Source organism: Schistocerca americana, chromosome 2 (genome assembly GCF_021461395.2).
Source record: "Schistocerca americana isolate TAMUIC-IGC-003095 chromosome 2, iqSchAmer2.1, whole genome shotgun sequence".
NCBI lineage: Eukaryota > Metazoa > Arthropoda > Insecta > Orthoptera > Acrididae > Schistocerca > Schistocerca americana.
In genome coordinates, this window is record NC_060120.1 from 734,702,872 (window position 1) to 734,726,276 (window position 23,405).

A 23,405-nucleotide genomic window follows, 5' to 3' on the forward strand; every position below is an offset into this window, starting at 1 on the left:
CTCATTTTAATGCAAAGCAAATTGAGTATTGCTTTTCCAGTGATAGCATTCTGTTAGTGTAGTTACCTATGGCTTTCGCAATCCCTCAAAATTTGACTCTGGTTTTGCAGCTGCATATTTATCTATAATGTTGAAATGGGGACATGTTAGACGGTGCCAGATAGGGTGAATAGCATGGATCCTCCAGCAATTCGCGTTTCAGATTCCCCAGATTTCCAGTACTAAGTCACATTTTGTGACAGGACATACATCTTTTCTTCTAACTGATGTAGTTGCAAAATAATCGGTAAGAAAAATCTCTTTTGTACCCAAGAAATAGTTGACCATACCATTTTCAGGAGGTGAAGTCAGCCTTGCCCTCTCCTGGAATTTGCAACACACACTTTTTACTCATTTCTAGAAATGATTGTCTGTGATTTTACTTAACTACAGGTTTAGTCCTTGCTGGTGTTACTCTGCCAATGTGATCAGAAATATTGTGTGGTATTGGCAACAAGTATTTAATTTGCATGCGTTTGCTTAATATATTTTCCACAATAAATTATGCTGCCTTTTTCATCTCTGCTGTGGTTTAGGCCCTGCCCCATAATACAGACACATGTAAACTGTTGCTGAAGAGTGCAAAAATAGAATTGACAAACTCCTCTCTCTCTCTCTTTCTTTCTTTCTTTCTTTCTTGTATGTTGTGTCCTTACCGAGCTGCAGAAAAGAACAAGTCCAACGCCATGATATGTGGACTATAGTATAGCTGGCCAACATCTGTCAACAGTTTGTAGGATACCCTTCCAGTACTCCTTAATAAACAGTCATATACCTTATGTGTATGCACAACTTAGACCAGATCTGGCTTGTTGAGACTACATTTACCTTTAAATGACAGAATGATTTGCAGTAAACTCTGAAAGACACAACCACCTTATACAGTAGATCTGTACCTCTACCAGGGATAATCATATAGTCTTTTTGTCAACTTGAAAAAATAAAGTTGTGTAATTAATCTTTTGTTTGTGGTCTGCAGTCCTAGTATACATTGAAATTCCCACGTGTCAGTGTCCGTAGCACACTGTTAGAGGAGCTGAAACAGTGCACTCCATTTGTAAAGTAGAGTATCATAACAGGAATTTGTTTTATGCATTTAAAGGGGAAGAATTTCTACATCAATCAGTGCTGAGTTGGTGGAAGTACATGACAACAATACGCCACCATATGACCCTGTGGTTAGGTAGAGCAGTTGCTTCCAGAGTGGTGAAACAAATCCAAACAAACGAATTGCTGCCCACCTGATGGAAAAACCCGAGAATCGCATGGGAAGCAGAGGCCTGTTACTTGAAGATCAGTTTGTCCAATCGAGATGATAGTGGAAAAAGTGAAACTGCTATGGGGCAGCTTTTAACATCTGCCACAATGTTTTCAACATGACAATGGTCACTGCCCACTGGATTTCTGCAACTGTTCTTACCCATTCAGAAAGGCTGCCAAACTGAGGCAGCAACAGAAATTTTGTGGCTGTGTCAGGCAAATCCAGATGACTTCTTTACCCACCTAATATCCATAGACGAATGCTGTTTGTACCATTATGATCCAGGGAAAATGGGGCAAAGCAAGCAGTAGTAATGTGGAGTCATCACCACAAAAAAAAGGGGGGGGGGATGATTAAGTCTCAACAACTCATTGGGCAGGGCGATAAGAGTGATGATGCTTGTTGTGTTTTAGGGTTAGCAAGGCATGGTCTAATAGATTATGCTCACGTGGGGCAAACTGTTACAGTCGCATAGTAACGGAATCACATGGCAAGGTTACAGGATACTGTCAGTACAGAATCTCGTGGGCAATTGTCCAAGTGGGTGTAAATCTCCATGACAATCCCATCACTCTGCACAGGATGTAGTCACATATGCTGCTTCTTTGGGCTATCAAACTTTGTCTCGTCTCTTGTATTCTCCTGACTGTATATCCAGTGACTTCTTCCTCTTTACTCAGATGAAGAAAACATTGCACTATAGGCATTTCTAAAATGAAAACAGACTCATTTTTGAAGTAGGACATTTCCTGAACAGCCAAAATGCAGATTCCTACTACCATCACCTCTGCCTAATCATCCATCTTAAGGGAAAGTGTGTCACATTGAATGATGAATAGGTAGAGAATGACTAAAGTGTCACCAAGTGTCATAGTCACATCTTGATTGATTTAGGAGTTAGTAAAAACTTCAAAACTACCTCTCATTTCCTTCATATACGGCTTCAAATCCATTAGTTGGATATAGAATATGCCATTTACTGTGCTAGAAGTGATAGCATGAAATTTTTGTCAAAACCCCTCTGTATGTAGAGAAGTAATTACAAAATTCTATAGGAACGTGTCAAACTATGTTCATGAGAACTGTCTTGTTTCTATTCTAGACTGTTAAGAATTTATTCTGCTGTCCAGTTTTAGTGTATGTCTAGGTTGTTTATCACATGCATCTAGACACATGTGGGGTCTTGGTTATGCTTTACACCAACTACATTAAACACTTAGCTTTCATTACATATTTGTTCAACTCAGATTTAAAAAGTAGAAAACATGTAAAAATGTTATGCATCCATTAACTGAATTTTTTAAGCAAACATTGTAATATACAGTCTGAGACAGAAATAATTTTACAACTTTTGGGGGCACGTTCCTCATCCCAGAAGAAGAAACACTGCCTATAATGACAGACAGGTTTTGAAAGATTATGAGGACAGTAAACTGTTGGTGAGCCAGTGTCTTCATGTGGGACATTCTCCAGTGTCTCTTGTGCAGCAAGCTTAATGCCTGTTGGTGCAAGTGTGGTGGGGTGACCACCTGATGTGCACCTGTCTCACTGTCCAAAGAATTACACAATCATCAAGTGGGAGTTTGTGAAAAATATGTTTCCAGGAGCTGAACATATTTGGCAACTGGCAGGTGAGGTAAATTGGCCATTCATGAGTCATGTAGAGGAGGGACTGCCAGAGTCATGTAGAGGAGGGACTGCCACAGGATGGGTTCCCAGTTTGTGGTGGTGGCAACATGAACAGTTTTAATGGACAAACTGTACAACATAAGTTGCTGCTGTGGAAGCAGAGGACCTCCTGTTAGCTGAAATCAGGGTTCGAGCCAGCGGGCAGATATGAGAACACATTGGCATTGGAATTCTATGCCACAGAAACTCCTGGAGACTGGAGTGTGGCCTCAGTAATGCCACCAATGGCTTTTAATGCGTAATCAGGGAAAACTGAATTCCAAATACATAAAATTTTTTCCGTGCTAAACTTTATCGTCAGTTCCTCCTCCTCAATCTGGCATTAGTCTTGTTGTGCAGTGGTTAATGCTATGGGCACTCTGGAAGCAACTGCGCTACCTAACCACAGGGTCATATGGTGGTGTATTGTTGTCATATACTTCCATCAACTCAGCACTGATTGATGCAGAAATTCTTCCCTTTCAAATGCAGAATACAAATTCCTGTTATGATACTGTACTTTATGAATGGAGTGCACTATTTTGTTTCAGCTCCTGTAACAGTGCGCTATGGACACTGACACACAGGAATTTCAATGTCACACTCTTCTTTACATAACTGATTGAAGGGTTACATAGTGTAGGTCTCACTGAGTAAGAACTTGCAACAATAGTTTATTTTGCCCAAAAACACTTGTAATTCAGGGAAATTTGTCGGGCGTGGTAAGGAGTCTATTGTGGATGCATTCTGATAAGTTGGCCTGATTCCCTCTTTGGTGAGCCAGTGCTCCAAATACTATGTTTCTGGCTTCTTTGGGTGCTTATGGGGGCTGAGGTAGTGCCAAATGGGAGCTGCTTTAACTTGTACAAACGAAAAGGTGTATTAATGATAATGAGGTTCTATAATTCCTCACCTAAGGGTAACAAGAGGTAAGCACAGGAGGTCAATGTTGGAGTAGAATTCCCCTCCAGCAAGTTTGGTGAAAGGGTCTTTGGGCTGGGGGATAGGATAAGTTCCTGCCTGCAATTGAGCATTGGTTCTAGCCTTGAAATCTGCACCAAGTCGGAGAGAACCGTAGGCTGTCTATCTGATGATGACGACTAGGGGAGTGGCCCAAGCACTAGATTTAATCAGCTCAGTAACCCCAGCAGCCTGAATATCCTACTTCACAACATCACGTAGGTAACTGGAATTGGTCTGATGCTTTTTGCATAACATCTGGCCGAAGAGTTACGTGTACCTGAAAATCTGATGCACATCCCAAATCTGGCTGAAATAGAAATGCAAACACAGTGCAGAGATTATCCAGTTCCTGGAAAGGGACTGCAAGTGACTCACCGCTGACTTAATCAGAAATAGAAAACCCAAAGATATAAAGGCATCAAGGCCGAACATATTGGTAGCAGAAAGGTGATCGACCACACACAAATAATGAAGTGAACCACGTACTGTTTTTGTAGGCCACATTGACTGAGATCTGCAACATCGACCCATAAGTACTTGCATCACACTGAAGAACCACCTTGAAAATGGAAGTAACTTTTTCCAATTGCTTTGTACACTTAATTGTTCCAGTGACCTATGATAAACTATTGTTAGAAGGGGTTGTTTCACATAATATCTGTAGAATCTCGGAAATTTTTCGCTTGGACAGACACAAAACATTTCCACTATTGAAAGATTTTAGTTGTTCTTCTATTCTGCCATCACTTATCTCAATATCTGCTAGTTTGTGGTTTGTGTGACTGCTGAAAGAAGGTTGTATTATGATCATGAAAGATGAAACAAGCATAACAATTCCTGTTTTTCCATTTTAATATGGACTTCACATCTGGAAGTTTTGCCATACCTACTACAGTTGTGCGAAACTTATTAGGGATGCCATTAGCTTGTTGCTTGTTCCCCACATTAATGTGTTTAACGTAACTTACTGTGAGCATAGCTATGATTATGTATGTATAAAATACTCAAGGTGGTGAATCTAGCCAGTTGCTAAATAGTGAAGTAAAGTGTTTGTAATATGTAAGGATTTTCACTTGGATCTGAGTAACACAGTGATTGACAGTGGAGCATGGAAAGGGGTGATGTTGTTTAGCTGTTATGCACAAGCACAGTATGGCTCCAGTAGCAGCAGCTGTGAAGTTCTTCTCTGGTATGTTCCCAATTAACATGCGATGTGGCGTGTTATTTTTGCAGGATCATCAGTTCCTAAGCAGTTTCACAGTTGACTTCACACATTCCTTAAAAGAAACATACCACACTGAGAACCAAAGCAAATAAGAACAAATCCAACAATTATGTTACAGAGTGTAATTGTCATCCGAACTAACAAGTAGCTGACAGCTGAGGTAGCAAAGCAGTATGAAAACTCTTCACTGGGCAGACGATATGACCAAACTCATGTTGTGATTGCTTGTTGCCGTGACAGCTGTCTATACATGGTTGTCAGTCATTTTATTATTATGATCCTGGTATAGATGTTGTGCAAAGGATGAATAATAAGCTGGTAATAAACGTAGTATTAATATTTCCTCTGAGATTATTTCTCTCAGTTTAGGTGTCTCGTAAATGCAACAAACCTTTAATGCACTGTACTGTTGACCCCAACTGATTTGGCTGGAACAAAACATCAGTGTATGTGAGACATCAGTTCATTACCCACACTCTCCTTACTTTACACAAATGGTATGATTGACCTCACCACAAATCAGATAACATTGCTTCTATTTTCAGCTACTCGCTAAGAAATCATTGTAATGTATTTTTCTTATATCTGTAACCTGAGCACTTCATTGGTATTTTTTTATAATTATGTAAAACCCAACACAAAGTTTTTAAAAGCAACCTGAAGAACATCCTAACATTCCAGTTGTGACTTCTGAATGCACAAGAAAAAATATCTGAAACAGTTTTCAGATTAATGTAAAAGTTAACTTGTTAAATAAAGTGTTACAGAACTGAAGACGGTGTACTTCAAATGTAAACCAATAACACAGGAATATTAAAAACTCCACTTAATAAGTACACTCTTGGTCATGAGGCATTCAGAGTTTCTCGTGCAGTGTAAGGTATTGTAACCCCAATCCTTCTGTGAAGTTAATTTCACAAGTCTTCAGTGTTAACCATTGTAGTCTTTAAACAAGTTGTAAGAGTGGAAAGGGATCTTTCACATTTGAGAGGGCGGGAAGAAGGAAAGGAAGTCCTTTGTCATGTAATAATCACTATGAGCCTAAACTATCCTAACAGCTTAAACAAAACTAGTAATGCTAATAGTTTAAAATTGGTTTTTCACATCATTAATGAACACTGAAGTGCCAAAGAAACTGCTATAGGCATGCATATTCAAATACAGAGATATGTAAACAGGCAGAATAAGGCACTGTGGTCACCTACACCTGTAAAAGACAACAAGTGTCTGGTACAGTTGTTAGATCAGTTACTGCTTCTTCAATGGCAGGTTATCAAGATTTAAGTGAATTTGAACGTTGTGTTGTATTTGGCGCATGAGCAATGGGACACAGCATCTCTGAGGTAGTGATGAAGTGGGGATTTTCCCATATGGCCATTTCATGAGTGCTCCATGAATATCAGGAATCCGGTAAAACATCAAATCTCTGACATCACTGCGGCCAGAAAAAGATCCTGCAAGAACTGTAATGACGACGACTGAAGAGAATCGTTCAACACTACAGAAGTGCAAGCCTTCTGTAAATTGTTGCAGATTTCAATGCTGGCCGACAAGTGTCAGCATGCAAACCATTCCACAAAACATCATCAACATGGGTTTTCAGAGCCGAAGGCCCACTTGTGTACCCTTAATGACTGCACGACATGAAGCTTTACACCTTGCATGGGCCTGTCAACACCGACATTGGACTGTTGATGACTGGAAACATGGTGCCTAGTCAGACGAGTCCCCTTTAAAATCGTATCGAGCAGATAGATGTGTAGGGGTATGGAGACAACCTCATGACTCCATAGACCCTGCATGTCAACAGGACTGTCGAGCTGCTGGAGGCTTTGTAATGGTGTGGAGTGTGTGCAGATGGTGTGATATGGGACCCTTGATACGTCTAGATACGACTCTGACTAGTGACATGTGTGGAAGTATCCTTCTGATCACCTGCATCCATTCATGTCCATTGTGCATTCTGTCGGACTTCAGTAATCCCAGAAGGATAATGTGACACCCCGCCCATCCAGAATTGCTAGAGTGGCTCCAGGAACACTCTTCTGAGTTTAAACACTTCCACTGGCCACTAAACTCCCCAGACATGAGAACATTATTGAGCATTTCTGGGATGCCTTGCAACACGCTGTTCAGAAGAGATCCCCATCCCCTCGTACTCTTATGGATTTACGGACAGCCCTGCTGAATTCTTGGTGTCAATTCCCTCCAACAGTACTTCATACATTATAGCTCGCGTCATCTAGGTTGGCGCTTCTGCGCATTGGGGCGGAGTGGAAAGGAAGTGTGTGGGGATGAGAACACCACATGCGTGGCAGCAGAGAGTGGACAAAGTAAGTCCACGTTGCCGAACTGCGTTGCTGCGAACAGCAGTCAGGCTCATTTGCCTATGGTTCAAATCTATGAGGGAAATAATAAATATTAAAACCAATTTTGCTCAATTGTCATGAGAGAAATATTAATTCACGCCTTGACAACTTTGCATTCACTGCTCCACAGATTTACTGTGCATGACGTTGGGAGGCAAGAACAGCTGACACAGCTTTGTGAAGACGTGAAGTACAATTTTTCTCAAAATGACAATTGTCAAACAACTAGATCATTGAAACTGCTTGCAATAATTACCATTATTGTGATTTGAACTGCATTATAAGTGAAAATTTAATACACAACGAATGTGTGTGTGTGTGTGTGTGTGTGTGTGTGTGTGTGTGTGTGTGTGTAGTTGTGTTTGACAGTAGTTACGTGGAATCTCTGCGTATAGAGAAGAATTAGTGATAGAAAAGATTAATGTAAAAAACAATCTTAAAAATTGTCAGTAAGTTGTCATACTTTTTGCTGTTAATGAGCATTATGAGGGTAAACTAACACATTTTGTATTACAGTGAGAGAGCGCATTTATAATCCACTGAACAAGCAAACAATTAACCATCATCTGTGAATAACTCCAGGGAATTCTGACTGATAACATAAAAAACCACCGATGTCTCGACAAGTAACAGTTACTGTCATTTTAGGGCCTTATCCAGTTCATGCCTTGAAAATGACAAGAGGTTTACATGTGGAAATATTGGACTTAAAACGAATTTATTCAGCTGCATTCTCGCATGTTATTAAAGCATACAACATGTTGGGGGAAGCTTAACTTCTCCTTGGGCAATATTTTGAACGCTATAGTCTGCATAACTAAAAGGATACAAATTCCTAATCAAAAAGGCTAGGAAGTTCTCATTATTATGTATGCAACTGATATGTTGACAAACACATTTTTTAAACCACAAGTCTTTAAAACTAAGAAATATTATTACTTTGTTCCAAAGTCTATATCGTAATACTATTGTCCCTTCTATTTGAGTCTGTTTTTAAACAATCTGATTGTAAATTTATGATGACAAGTTCAAGGCTTATATCCATCATCACTTCCCTGTCAAATTCTTATTTCTAAAGCTTTTCAGCATGCCATACGAACAGTGCGCGTGCTGCATGTGGAATATTGTCTATTGCTTCATCAAGTAGAATGTTGTCTATTGCCTCATTGTCTGTTGTCTCATGCACAAGCGATTCACTGTATGTTGTCTTGATTCCCCCCCCCCCCCCCCCCCACCCCGCCCTCCCTCCCATATAGCTTTAAAACCCTTTGCCCAAATTAATTCTATGTGGCTACAATGACATAGTGACACGGGGGTAAACGCAAAACTGTGTGAGCCCATTCACAAGCATGGAAGTCAAGTTTGTATGTTCTGTCACTTGACTTGTATAAATTAACGAGCTGCAGGAGATCATCACAAGTCTGGTTTATACAGTGCTTAATATTTTTAAGCTGGGGAAACAAATCCACTTTTCCGTTGTTTGTACTTGATATTTTCTCTGTAACAGTTGAATTATAATTGGCACTGACCAACTTCGAAGCAAGGTATGACAAGATTTGTGAATCACGTCACGAAAATGACAGCGTTCATTTCCAAATGGTAATCACTGCTGTTTTTCTTACATGTAAGTACAAGTTTATTCTCAGAAACAGAAATAGGAGAAGAGTCAGCATGCAGAATAATTATCTGAGAACCTATTCCTATGAGAACATTAAAACTGCCAGTACCAGCACTCATTTTCCAGCAGGTCGTCTTCAAATGATTCTAATTGACCCATGTTTCATCACTGCTGAACTACCTCCTTCTCTTGTATCGTGAATCTTTATGTGAGATGTAGTTCGTGCTGTACCTATGTTCTTTGAACTAAAAACTCTCTTCTTAACTTATCTGTAACCAACATGTTTTAAAATTCTTTACATTGATGAACCTGCATAACTGTAACACATTTTTGTGGTATCAGACAGTCATCACTCACATGAAGCACTTTAAAACATTATCATTAAAACCATCCATTTTTGTTACAGGTTAATACGATTTCGATGCTTTCCAGGCGACACGAAACCAAGCGTTTCTATGGTTCCTACAGCTCTGACACTTTCGTTTAAAATTCTTTTTACAACTCTTATGCCGACACCACATGGTTCTACAGTCCGTTCTTGTGTTTTCAAAGGTCAACAGTAGGAGACCTGCTTTCAAATTCACATTTGAAAAAGTTATAAATGCGGCAAATAATCTGCCTCACCTGCTTGTGAAGCACTTCACATTTATTGCTGTCACCTGACCTTTTTTTTTTTTTTTTTAAAAAAAAAATCACACATAGACATTTACAGATGCACATTCATAGTTATACTGCTGCAAGGAAAAAAGAAGAAAAAAAAATGACAGTTGAATGAATAATTCGGTTGTCGCAAAGTACGGCAACAGTGCAGCATGTAGGAACGAGATTCTCACTCTCTAGCTGTAACTCTCAGCTAGCCACCTAGAAAGAGAATGAATATTATTGGCTGCCAGTGGCTAGTGGAGGGGGATGCATAGAACGGCTGAAAATGGGGCCGCCTTCTTACATGACGCGAACTTTAGTCAAGTCCACACCATGTCGTGTTGCATCACTTCTGCAAGTTCACAGGGGCCCTACATGATATTAGGCAGGTGTACCAGTTTCTTTGGCTCTTCAGTGTATAACTATTTGTGGATTGTTTGCTACTATAACCTTAGTATATGGTTTTGAAAATTGTGAGACCAACAGTCCTTGCAAATTAAATTTTTTTCTGATAATAACAAAGTCAGAGAAATATTTCATGTGTAGTTTGTGAGAAAGTAATTTTTCAGCACTGTAAAATATAACAGCCATTGAATATGCATGCGGTTTGACATTGTTACTAATTTTTGCAAAGTGGAGGAACTGTTAGATGTTCTCCCCTTGTCCTCAGAATCTTTCATGATGGCATGACTGAATAAAAATTCTCTTCAGTTTCAGTACACAACACGGGTAAACACATACTAGGGCATGCAGGGGGGAGGGGAGGGGGGAGGCCCAGGGTAAGCGGTGGCTTTCCTCACCAAGAAAAAGCAAGGAATGATGCTCCACATTTATAGGAGGGTGGAATGGCAGTTTTAAAGATTGAGTCTGGTACCTTTTACTTTGAATCATGGTGTCCCATATTGGGCCATACCATATATTATAAGATCTAAATTCTGGACTTTGTTTCACACATGTAGGAAGGACACTTTGCCCATTAGAGCAGTCAGTAATTTTAACTCCTGAAGATGGTTGAAAATATAGTCAGTAGCCTGAGAATTTAAACTCAATTGATATGATTGAAAACCAAGAGTTTTATTATTTGTGTAGCATGTCTGCCAGGGATAACATGACAGTTGTAATTAAGAAAACACCATAGTTGTTTCTGACTGTTGCCGTCAGTGACCTAAACCCTAGTTCTAGATATGACCACCTACCAGAAAAATTAACCTTCCAAAAGATGTAGACTATACTTACAGTATAGTAATATACAATACAAAAGTAATAAAAATATGCATTTTTGAGCATAACATGTTGTCATAGGAGCAACGACGCATATGACATAATCTGTTACCAAAAAATCATCCATAAAGTAAGTTATAATGCACCTAGTATATCTGCAGATATGACTTGTTCCTACATCAAAATCACAAGTGCCATTAATGTATCCAATGTATGAAACTTCCGTTTTAGATACTTTAAAATGGCCTAAGGCCAAAATTGTACAATCATATAAGAAATAAAGAAAATGGCAGCTGAAGGCTTCAAGAAATTATTCAAAAAGTTCATCACAGCTGTGGACCCTATCGCATTGAAAATATACTTACAGTAGTAACATCCTGTCTTTGATTCTGTCAGGATTCCTACTCAATTGTACATCTGCCCCTATTCTACTCTCAGAGTATAATTAGGACATCAATGACATGACTATAAAATTATTATAACAAATACAAGGGGCATTCAATAAGTAGTGCAATACTTTTTTTCTGAAAGCAGTGTGGTTTTATTCAAGATTACAGGACGCCATATTATTCCCCACTCTTTTAGCTACAAAACCCTATTTTTCAACATAATCTCTTTACTGGTCAATGTTGGAGCCAAGATCATGCTGCATCAGTAACCTCCCCACCATCCAACTACTGCTTGCCTCAGAGTGCATCCCTCATAAGGCCTAACACATGGAAATTGGAGATCAGGGCTGTAGGGTAGATGAGGACCAATGAAGTTTTGTGAGCTCCTTTCAGGTGGACAGACTTACATGAGGTCTTGCATTTTTATGGAGAAAGAAAAGTTCGTTAGCATTTTTGTGGCCACAAACACGCTGAAGTCATTTCTTCTGTTTGCAAGTTGATCGTTGCACCTTGAGGATGGGCATCAAACAGAATAACCCCTTCAGAGTCCCAGAAGACTGTCATTATGACTTTACCGGGTGGGAGAGCGGCTTTGAACTTTTTCTTTGTAAGAGAGGTGGTATAATGCCAGTCCATGGATTACCGTTTTTGTTTCCGGGTCAAAGTGATGAACACGTTTCATCACCTATGATGATGTTTGACAAAAAATTGTCACAATCAGCTTTGTAATGCATGACCAATTCTGCACAGATGGTCCTTCATTGCTCTTAATGGTCTTCTGTTAGATGGTGAGAAGGAACCAAGTGGGCACACACATTTGAGTATCCCAACTGGTGGACAAGTGTGTCAGCACTACCTACAGAGACGTCCAGTGGAACAAGAAGGTGTTTGATTGTGCTCTGTCAATCACCTTGAATGAGAAGTCACAGCTGCGTGCAGCCGGAGGGCATGTGGGCGATTGGAAGGGTTTGTGCGACCTTGTTGTGATGGTGACAGACGCCTTACTCTGTGACTTACCATGCTTTTGTTCACTGCCAGGTCTCTGTTGATGGTCACGTAGTCTGCTGCCACCTGTTGGAACTACATTAAATTATAGAGGCTGAAGTCAGAATATTCCATCATGTTGCACAGCAAATTCCACATTCTTCAACCGAAATTTGCTGGGGAAAAAATCTGTCACATTATTTATTGAATGCACCTTGAACATTTGACTTACACGTGTTAACTTTTGTTTGATTGATTACTATTGTGCAAATACAGCGTTTTCCCTTAGAAGTCATGTGGAACACTGGGGGCTGGGGGGGGGGGGGGGGGGGGGGATGGCACTAACTCAATTGTTGCTTGCACAGGGTTCAGAAGAGACAAACTGTGTACTATGAAGCTGAGTATAACCCTGACGCATGCACCAAAAATGCACAAAAGGAAATTCCTTTAATCTGAGGTACTGTAATTGTCTTCAGCACTATGTGTGGTAATTTCAGAATGAAGGCTGTTTCTAGTTAATGCATGAAGCATTTTAAATATTTTATGTTGGAATCATGACAGAATTATTACCCTTTCATTAATTTGAAAAGTGTATCAATATGATGTATTCACATTTTTGTGACTGTGTGAACATATACTGCCCACAACAACACAGCCATATCTTACAGATGGAAACAGAGTTACATTCCCAAACTTGTTCATATGCTACCACTGTCACTGTTGTTGATATTAATCTGTATTGTACTATGGTCTGTTTGTAACAACAACATTAAATAACACAAGTTTTCAATTGTAGTGGGATGCAGGAAACTGCTGATAAGTAGAGTTCTGTTATACAAGCATGTTTTGCTCTTTTAAATACACCCATGTATGCCTGTGCTCATTCACATGTGCTAATGAAATATGAAGATGGGCTGTGAAACACTGTATAATGTACTGTTTTGTAATAGAAGTTTCTTAAATTGTAAGTTCATTGTGCTATTACTGTGTTAGTTATTACTTTACAGTCTTATTTTTTATGACAAGGTTTCTCAAATTGTGTTCATAGAACACTGGTGTTTGGCAGGAAGTGAACAAGTGCTTCACAAAAAACTATTAACAACATGGCATTTTCTCCCTCCCAACATTTTTGGTAATACTATTACTGTTATTATTATTATTATTATTATTATTTATTGTTATCTAAAATTTTATTAACCTTCAAAATAAAAAAGATGTTCCGTCAAAGTTACAGGGTTGTCAAAGTGTTCCATCAGAAGAAAAGTTTGGGAACCCCTGCTCTGTGGAGTGTGTATTATGCCATTCCTCTAGTACACACAGAAAGTGGCTTTCTATTCACTTGACGTGTTTTTCATTCTTCTTTTCCCAGGAAGAGAAACAGTCAAAGGAGGAGCTGAATAGAAACCTGATGAAAATTAAGACTGCTTCTAAACAGCTGAATTGCAGTTACATTGAATTAAGAAAACAGTCAACATCTTTCCAAGCAGTACTGCGTGAACAGATTGTTGTGGCAACCGCAACACTACACACTATAATTGATCGACTGGCACAGTCACAAGCAGTAGAGAGTGTGGGCATTCTGCATGACATGAATGAAATGAACCAGGTAAAATACCTTTAGGGATCCAAAAGTATTTAATACAATTGTTTCATTTGGTGTATGTCATTTTAATCTCCACTTCTATTAACAACAGCTAGTTTATAATTGCATAATATGAGTCATAATGTGAGATTAAGACTTCAACTGTTAGCCATGAACCAACTGTAGGTCTGTTCAGCTATCTTCTGAACTGTGTCTGCTGAGGTTAAGTTTGGGCCCTTGATGAGTATGCTTATTTTATCACCCACTTTCTGTTGTCTCCAGATCTTTTCCATGCATACTACATTATATCATGACTCTTAAACTAAGTATCTGCAAAAATTCAATTCTGTTTTGTGCAAAATATCCATGCAACTTCCCCATTCATTCCGTCTGAGATATACTATTTTTCCTTGTCTTCCTTTTCTACTTTTGAATTCTTTTCCCTGCACAATTAAATTTTCATCTCCTCTAACAATCTGAATAATTGATTTTGTGTCATTAAGTCTTTCAATTCTTTCTCCTGAGCTATTTGGCATATATATATGTCTTCTGTGGTGGGAGCTGGCTTTGGCTATAATAGTGTGTTCACTATGCAGCTCATGGTAGTTCAGCCACATTATTACTTTCTTATTCATTATTAGCTCTACTTCTGCATTATCCGAGCTATTCACTGTTAGATTAGATAGATTCGCCCCATTAGATATTATTCACTTGTGCCAGTGCTTTTTCTTAGCCCCGAAACACTTCTGGAACTAGGTCTTTGGAATAACTTTTATCTCTCTCAGCTAAGCATTTTTTAATCTCACCAGTGCTTGTAAAGCAATGGCCCTAAAATGTTTTTATTATTTTTTTCCGATCAGGCCAAAGGTGAATATGGTGATTGGGCTATCATTAAAACAATGATTTTGGCCAAAAATTCAAGAAAAAACAATGAAGTGTGAGCAGGTGCAATGTCTGGGTGCAAAGCTGTGAATGGTTTCACCACAAATCAGTATGTTCTTTTTTGATTAAAATGAGTTTTTTGTCCAGCCCATGAAGGCCCAAGGGATGTATTCCTGATGCTGTGTTATCCTATGCCTTGCAGCAACATGCTGCGTGGTATAGAGGGGCATGTGATCAGCACTGTACTCTGTCTGCCATTTTGCAGAGACTTTCCAGTTCAGGTAGCCGCTGCTACTCATTCAAGTAGTTCCTCAATTGGTGTTGCAAGGCTAAATGCACCCTGTAAGTCAAGTAGCTCTTCAGTTGGCATCACGACTCTCAGTGGACGCTGCACCAGTCCTCCCACCTAGGAGAAATTTTTGTCAGTAGCAGGAGTTGAACCTGCGTCCTCCACATGGCAGCTTTCTATTCTGACTACTGAGCTATGCAGGCAGACTCATTATTATTATTATTATTATTATTATTATTATTTCTTTCCTTTCTCAGACGTTATGTCTGGTTAAAAATGGAAAGTGACGTGGAGCTTGATCAAGCGTGACTTCCATTTAACTGTACGGTATTTGTTAAATTGCATTTAGGAACTTTTGGGTAATTGAACATGTATCAATAATTACAGATTTCTGTAGTTGTATATATACGTTTGTATGTAGCTGTATTGTGTTGATGTAGTGGTGGATATTGTGTGGTATGACTCCTGTAGTTGATAGTATAATTGGTATAATGTCAACTTTATCCAGATGCCATATGTCCTTGTCTTCCTCAGCCAGCTGGATGTATTTTTCAATTTTTTCTCCTGTTTTCTTCTGTATATTTGTTGTATTGGGTATGGATATTTCGATTAGTTGTGTTAATTTCTTCTTTTTATTGGTGAGTATGATGTCAGGTTTGTTATGTGGTGTTGTTTTATCTGTTATAATGGTTCTGTTCCAGTATAATTTGTATTCATCATTCTCCAGTACATTTTGTGGTGCATACTTGTATGTGGGAATGTGTTGTTTTATTAGTTTATGTTGTATGGCAAGTTGTTGATCTATTATTTTTGCTACATTGTCATGTCTTCTGGTGTATTCTGTATTTGCTAGTATTGTACATCTGCTTGTGATGTGATCTACTGTTTCTATTTGTTGTTTGCAAAGTCTGCATTTATCTGTTGTGGTATTGGGATCTTTAATAACATGCTTGCTGTAATATCTGGTGTTTATTGTTTGATCCTGTATTGCAATCATGACTCCTTCCGTCTCACTGTATATATTGCCTTTTCTTAGCCATGTGTTGGATGCGTCTTGATCGATGTGTGGCTGTGTTAGATGATATGGGTGCTTGCCATGTAGTGTTTTCTTTTTCCAATTTACTTTCTTTGTATCTGTTGATGCTATGTGATCTAAAGGGTTGTATAAAGAATTTTCTTAAATTGTCTACCTGTCCATAATGTAGGTTTTTTATGTCGATAAATCCCCTTCCTCCTTCCTTTCTGCTTAATATGAATTTTTCTGTTGCTGAATGTATGTGATGTATTCTATATTTGTGGCATTGTGATCGTGTAAGTGTATTGAGTGCTTCTAGTTCTGTGTTACTCCATTTCACTACTCCAAATGAATAGGTCAATATTGGTATAGCATGAGTATTTATAGCTTTTGTCTTGTTTCTTGCTGTCAATTCTGCTTTCAGTATTTTTGTTAGTCTTTGTCTATATTTTTCTTTTAGTTCTTCTTTAATATTTGTATTATCTATTCCTATTTTTTGCCTGTATCCTAGATATTTATAGGCATCTGTTTTTTCCATCGCTTCTATGCAGTCGCTGTGGTTATCCAATAAGTAATCTTCTTGTTTAGTGTGTTTTCCTTTGACTATGCTATTTTTCTTACACTTGTCTGTTCCGAAAGCCATATTTATATCATTGCTGAATACTTCTGTTATCTTTAGTAATTGGTTGAGTTGTTGATTTGTTGCTGCCAGTAGTTTTAGATCATCCATGTATAACAAATGTGTGATTTTGTGTTGGTATGTTCCAGTAATATTGTATCCATAATTTTAGCATGTTGGATAGTGAGTTCAGAGCAAGGCAGAACCAGAAAGGACTTAATGAGTCTCCTTGGTATATTCCACGCTTAATCTGTATTGGCTGTGATGTGATATTATTTGAATTTGTTTGGATATTAAGTGTGGTTTTCCAATTTTTCATTACTATGTTTAGGAACTGTATCAATATAGGATCTACTTTGTATATTTCCAATATCTGTAGTAACCATGAGTGGGGTACACTATCAAAAGCTTTTTGGTAATCAATGTATGCGTAGTGTAGCGACCTTTGTTTAATTTTAGCTTGATATGTCAACTCTGCATCTATTATCAGTTGCTCTTTACATCCTCATGCTCCTTTGCAGCAGCCTTTTTGTTCTTCATTTATAATTTTATTCTGTGTTGTATGTGTCATTAATTTCTGTGTAATGACTGAAGTTAATGTTTTGTATATTGTTGGTAGGCATGTTATGGAGCGATATTTAGCCGGTTTTGCTGTGTCTGCTTGATCTTTAGGTTTCAGATAAGTTATTCCATGTGTAAGTTCAAATGGTTCAAAAGGCTCTGAGCACTATGGGACTTAACTGTTGTGGTCATCAGTCCCCTAGAACTTAGAACTACTTAAACCTAACTAACCTAAGGACATCACACACATCCATGCCCGAGGCAGGATTCGAACCTGCGACCGTAGCGGTCACGCGGCTCCAGGCTGTAGCGCCTAGAACCGCACGGCCACTCCGGCCAGCCCATGTGTAAGTGTATCAGGGAATGTGTATGGGTCTGCAATGTAACTGTTAAATAATTTAGTTAGATGTGAATGTGTTGAGGTGAACTTCTTTAGTCAGAAATTTGCTATTTTATCCTTTCCAGGGCCTTTCCAGTTGTGCGTAGAATTAATTGCTCGGGTGACTTCATGTTGCAGAATTATCATTTTGTTATGTTGTACCGGGTTTGACCATATGTTGCTCCAGAAGTGTTCCATCTCTGTTATGTTTGGTGGATTGTCTATTTTAATGTGTGTGTTATCTATTGTCTGATAAAATTTCTTTTGTTTTGTGTTGAATGTTTGGTTTTGTTTCCTTATTATTATTGTTATTATTGTTACTACTACTATGAACAGACGTTGAACTTGTAAGTAGTACTTTTTGTTAGTTGTTCAACCTTGTGGCAAGCACACTTGGAACATTATGCTGTTAAAATCAAAGAAAACAGTGAGCATAACTTCACATTTGACTCTTCTTGTCAAGCTTTTTTTGTTCTTTGTGATGCAGTATACATCTTCTGGGGAAATGGAGCCTCAGTTTCAATACCTTACCTGTAAACCTGTGTTTCATCACTATTATGACACATTTCAATGATTCTGCATTGTTGAAGTCTTCACATAGTGAGTGCTGAGCAACTATGCATTCACTGCTGTTTTCTGTTCAGAATTTTTGAACACATTTTGCTGTCACAAGTTTCATACCCACATCACCAGAGAAAATTCCTTGTGACTTCTCTGATTTTGATTCATTGATTGATCTTAATCATTTCTTTCGTTTTTTCCTCATTTTTATCAGTTGATGAAGTGCTGGGGCATACAGGATGCTTGTCATCTTAAACATCTTCATAGCGTACACCACATTGCAAACGAGGGCCTACCAGGATTAATGGCTGCAGTGTGTGATACCTGGGATGTTAACCTACATAACTGTATAAGTGGTTTCAAGAAGTTGATCCCACTGCTGGGGACCTTTCCTTGTAAGTGATCTATGTTATAGGAGAAAAAGCTGGAATAAAATTTACTGAGTTCATAAAGCTTCTTGGAACTTTGGATCTCAAATGAATGTTTTGTTGATGTTATGTTCACTAACAGACCTGCACTACGAACTTGAAAAAGCAGTAATGTATGGCAAACACAAACAATATATGTTACTTTCGAAAGGGGAAACTAAACAGAATATGATATGAGAAGTTTTTATACGTGCAAAACGCACTGATATGTCAAAGCAGTCAACTTCATAAGAGATACATTACATTATGATTGTACACTGTCAACTGAGTACTTAGAACACACTGGTCAACAAAGGGCAAAAATGTGGTAATATTGCTGCTGAAACTTGTAGAATGCACAACTGTAACTTGAAGTCATTTACCACAAAATATGTTAAGCATAAAACTCATTAACTTTTTGAAAAGTCTCAAGAATCTATCTTTATTCGTATAGATGTACACTGAAATTAAGGGGAATGATTATTTGGATGAGGATACTATTGCCAAAATTGTATAAAAATCAAATGTAGATTACGACTGATAATAAAGTGTGAATACATTTTTCAGTACTTTTGTTTGAAAATGCACAGGATATCATGCCATACAGAAACAAGTTATGATACATTCAACACACAGTGCATATGTTAATTGTATCATAAATTAAGTTTCTGTGTGGAGTAGTATATTGTGCATGTGTATCATGTAATATGTCAGGATTTAGATTTGCGAAGACAATTTGTCTGACAAAAAAATCTCACACCTAACAAAGGAAATACTGGTAGTTGGTTTATATATGTAAATAAACATGTAAAATACACAGTTTTTTCACTGAGCTGGTTTTCTGACATCCTCAACAGTAGCATGCAAAAGGTAAAAAGAGCAAAAATTCTGGAGCACAAAAAAAGCTCATCTTCTACCTGAGGTGGTTAATTATAATGGATTGAAATGAAATTCTTGCTGTGTGTGAACTGTTGGATCAGTCTTGAAACTTTTCTGTAATGCAAACGTGAAAATTTATTGTCGCTTCTCGTTCCACAGATACTGTAAAGTAAAATTTCTTTCACATTTCCCAGTATTTATAGGACATGAGGCATTATTAATTATAAAGTTTTGTGACTTTGTTACATTTAAGTTCCCATTATGATGCAGCAGCTCACACAGTAAGCATGTTATTTAATCCCCATAGTATGTCAAGTCCTTGCACATCTATATAAAAATTTATTACAGATGAATCCTGCTTTTCATTGTCATCCTCACTTACATTACAAAAATTATACCTCTTCCATAGTTTATTGTTGTCTTTTCTATGATTTCTTACAAAATCACCTAGCCATCATTAGTCTACATAATCGCCACCCAAATGACATTTGTGCAGCTGTGATTTGCATCCGCATTCCTGATAGTGCAAATGCCATGTTTATGAGGTGGGTGATAAGGCTACACCATCGGTCTTATGGCTCAGAAAATGGCTTGATGGCTCTAAGCAGAAATACAAGCAGAGGAGACTTAGGGGATACAGTTGCATCCCATAATTTTATTGAACAAGTTTTGAAACCTTTGTAGTTGTGACAGAATGAAATTGTCTTATGATACCTGATAATCAGTGACACTTTGCCATCATATGTCTAATTAAACAAAATAATAACAGTTTTAGAGTTTTGCGAAAAATACCTCAATTAGGAACACCCACAAAACAATAATTCTGATAAATGCTTGACGTATGCTACACCACAGAGAAGGAGACAGATGTCACTCCATGCTGCCAATGGTCACTGGCAAATTAAATACTAAATCACAAACGTTGAGGAATAGAGGTCCTTCAAGGAGAGCAAGAGGATGGGAATTGGATCCCTCCTTAAATATAGATATCTCGGTTTAGAAGTTCAAAATTCAGTATTTTCTCAATTGTACACCTGCTACATTCACTACCATTGCTACTACTGTGATTGATAAGTGGAAGAAATGATACCACCATCCCTTCCCATACACCTGTTCCTTGTAATGTAACACTGGTCACAAGAAAATTATGCAGACTCAGAAATAAAAGTTCCTTAGTCAAAGCAAATTCCCATTACACAGAGAGCCAGGAGATGAGCAGGACAATAAGTTTACACTGTGTTTAAATGTTTATTTTAGCAGTTGTTTTAATCAGAGTTGTGATAAAATTGTGCACAAATTATGTGTTATAAGCCTTAAAATTTGTGATGTTGACTACCTGTGTACTGAGTTTTGACAACCAGTTACAGAAATGTACCAAATAGAATGTATGTGTACTGTAATCACTTTGGGCAAATTATTACAATGGACGCACATTAGTTCTTTTTTGTGTATTTGTAGACCAATGGAAAGCAATTTCTGGTGTTTTGTGAACTTAATTTCAGCTGTCATACATTCTCCCTCCTCCCCCCTGTGGACCCGAGGGTAGAATAGGCCAGAGGTACTCCTGCCTGTCGTAATAGGTGACTAAAAGGAGTCTCACACCTTTCGGCCTTTATGTGATGGTCCCCTGTCGGGTTCGACCTCCATCTTCCTAAATTTTCCCAAAGAGCGAGCCGATTGTGGAAGGGCGCCTTACACAGTGCATCGCGTATTGAGATCTTTAGCCCACTGTCTCATCGTGGCATTGCAGTCCTGCTCATCCTCCATCTCTTGAGCGAGGACACCTTCCTGGGTGCACTGTCCTCCACCCACTGTGCTGTGTCAGTTTCTGCACCAGCGATGACCGTGAAATTTTTTGCACCTCATATCCAGCACGGTAGCGAATCCATTGTGGTGGGGCCGTCATGTACCCTGTTGGTTGTATCCCCCTGACTACACAGGGATCACCTGTCACCTTGGGGCATCGGACTCCCAGCAATGGCCATCCTGCCAGGTGGTCTTTGCTGCGGCTGGGTGGCGCCCGTCGGGAGGGCCCCTAATCAGGGTGGGTGGCATCAGGGCAGATGACGTGCAATAAAATGTACCACGTCAGGACAGAACACACTTTATTGTCTATAATAAATCATACAATCACCGTTGATCTTTATTTTACAGTTGCCATTGCTGACTTTCGCCCATAAAAAGAGGTACTCATCAGCATTTAACTTCTTCTTCCTTCTCGTAGTCAAAACAAATGGCATGCTTGGAGCAAGAGTACCATAAGGCTGTTTAGCCAACAGTCCTGTAGTCTCAGCAATACTCCATGTCTTCCAAACCAAAATGTTAGCATCTGGAAATGCTTCAAGGCCACCATAATCTGCTTGATTGCCCCATACAACAGCAAGTGTCAGCCAGGTACTACCTCCAAACACTGCTTGTACATCACAGGTTAAGTTCAGATGGAGTCCACGAAAAACATTTGGACACTTGCTGTTGTTTGGGGCAATCAAGCAGATTATGGTGGCCTTGAAACATTTCCAGATGCTAACATTTTGACTTGGAAGACATGGAGTATTGCTGAGACTACAGGACTGTTGGCTAAACAGCCTTATGGGTACTCTTGTTCCAAGCATGCCATTTGTTTTGACTACGAGAAGGAAGAAGAAGTTAAATGCTGATAAGTACCTCTTTTTATGGGCGAAAGTCGGCAATGGCAATTGTAAAATAAAGATCAACGGTGATTGTATGATTTATTATAGACAATAAAGTGTGTTCTGTCCTTTCCTTATCTCTTTTCCTTATCTCCCTTCCTTTTTTTTATTAAAAAATGCATTCACTTTTTGTTTTGGGGGCCGTGCCGCTCTTGGTTGCTCACTAGGCGGGTGACCTTGAACGGGACTTAGCCGCTGGACGAGGCTAAGTCCCATTCTAAGTCTCAGTACAACGCAAGGAAGTATGATTCTAAATCGTTTCCCTCATTCCATTCACTGGCCACACCCTGGGAGGAATGCCAGGCTAAGGATGGCAACGAACCTTATTCACCCCAGTACCTCATATGTACGAGAGCTGATGGGGCTCCTTTGTCTCAATGAAGCCTCAGTTTTCTGTAGAGCATTTAGAGGACAAGTTTGGGGAGGTGGAGGGCTTGTCCAAAATGAGGTCAGGGTCAGTCGATAAAAACGGCATCCTCTGCCCAGTCACGGGCATTACTCACATGTGACAAGTTGGGGAATGTTTCTGTTACCATCACACCTCATAAGAGCTTAAATATGTTCCAGGTTATTATATTCCACGGGGACCATCTTTTGCAGTCTGACGACAAGCTGCGTGCCAACTTAGAGCGACGAGGAGTTCATTTCATTCGGTGCGTCCATCAGGGTCTGAGGGATAATCAGGTGCCACCGGTACCTTCATCTTGGCTTTCGAGGGTGACACATTACCCGAGAAGGTCAAGGTGATGGTCTACCACTATGATGTCAAACCATATATCCCTCCCCCAATGCGGTGGAGTCTGGAGTATTGGGATGGGATGGATGTCCACAATCTCGACATGTGATGCTGGAAGTTCAGCCATATGTCTTCCCGCTGTGCTTCCAGCATCACATGTCGAGATTGTGGACGTCTATCCCATCCCAATACTCCATGTGCCCCACCTCCCATCTGTGTCATCATTCCCCTTGCTCACCAGACTGCAGGATTTTACGGTGAGAAAGGAAAATCATGGAATATGAGAGCCTGGACTGACTGACTGACTTATTGACTGACTGACCTACACTGAGGCCAAGAGGAAATTTGAGTGCCTACATCCTGTGGCTATTGTGCTGCCACTACGAGAACAGTTGTAGCCCCATCAGTTCCGCGAGTTCCATTCGG

General features: G+C 39.1%; 1 protein-coding gene across 1 annotated transcript in view; it reads left to right on the plus strand.

The window, feature by feature from the left end:
• Window positions 1-23,405, plus strand: part of LOC124594994 (GRIP and coiled-coil domain-containing protein 2) — a 282,633-nt gene that overhangs the window by 103,354 nt on the left and 155,874 nt on the right. Inside the window, exon 7 of the mRNA XM_047133537.1 lies at window positions 13,749-13,985. Coding sequence (XP_046989493.1) covers window positions 13,749-13,985 — 237 coding nt within the window. The remainder of the gene's footprint in view (window positions 1-13,748; window positions 13,986-23,405) is intronic.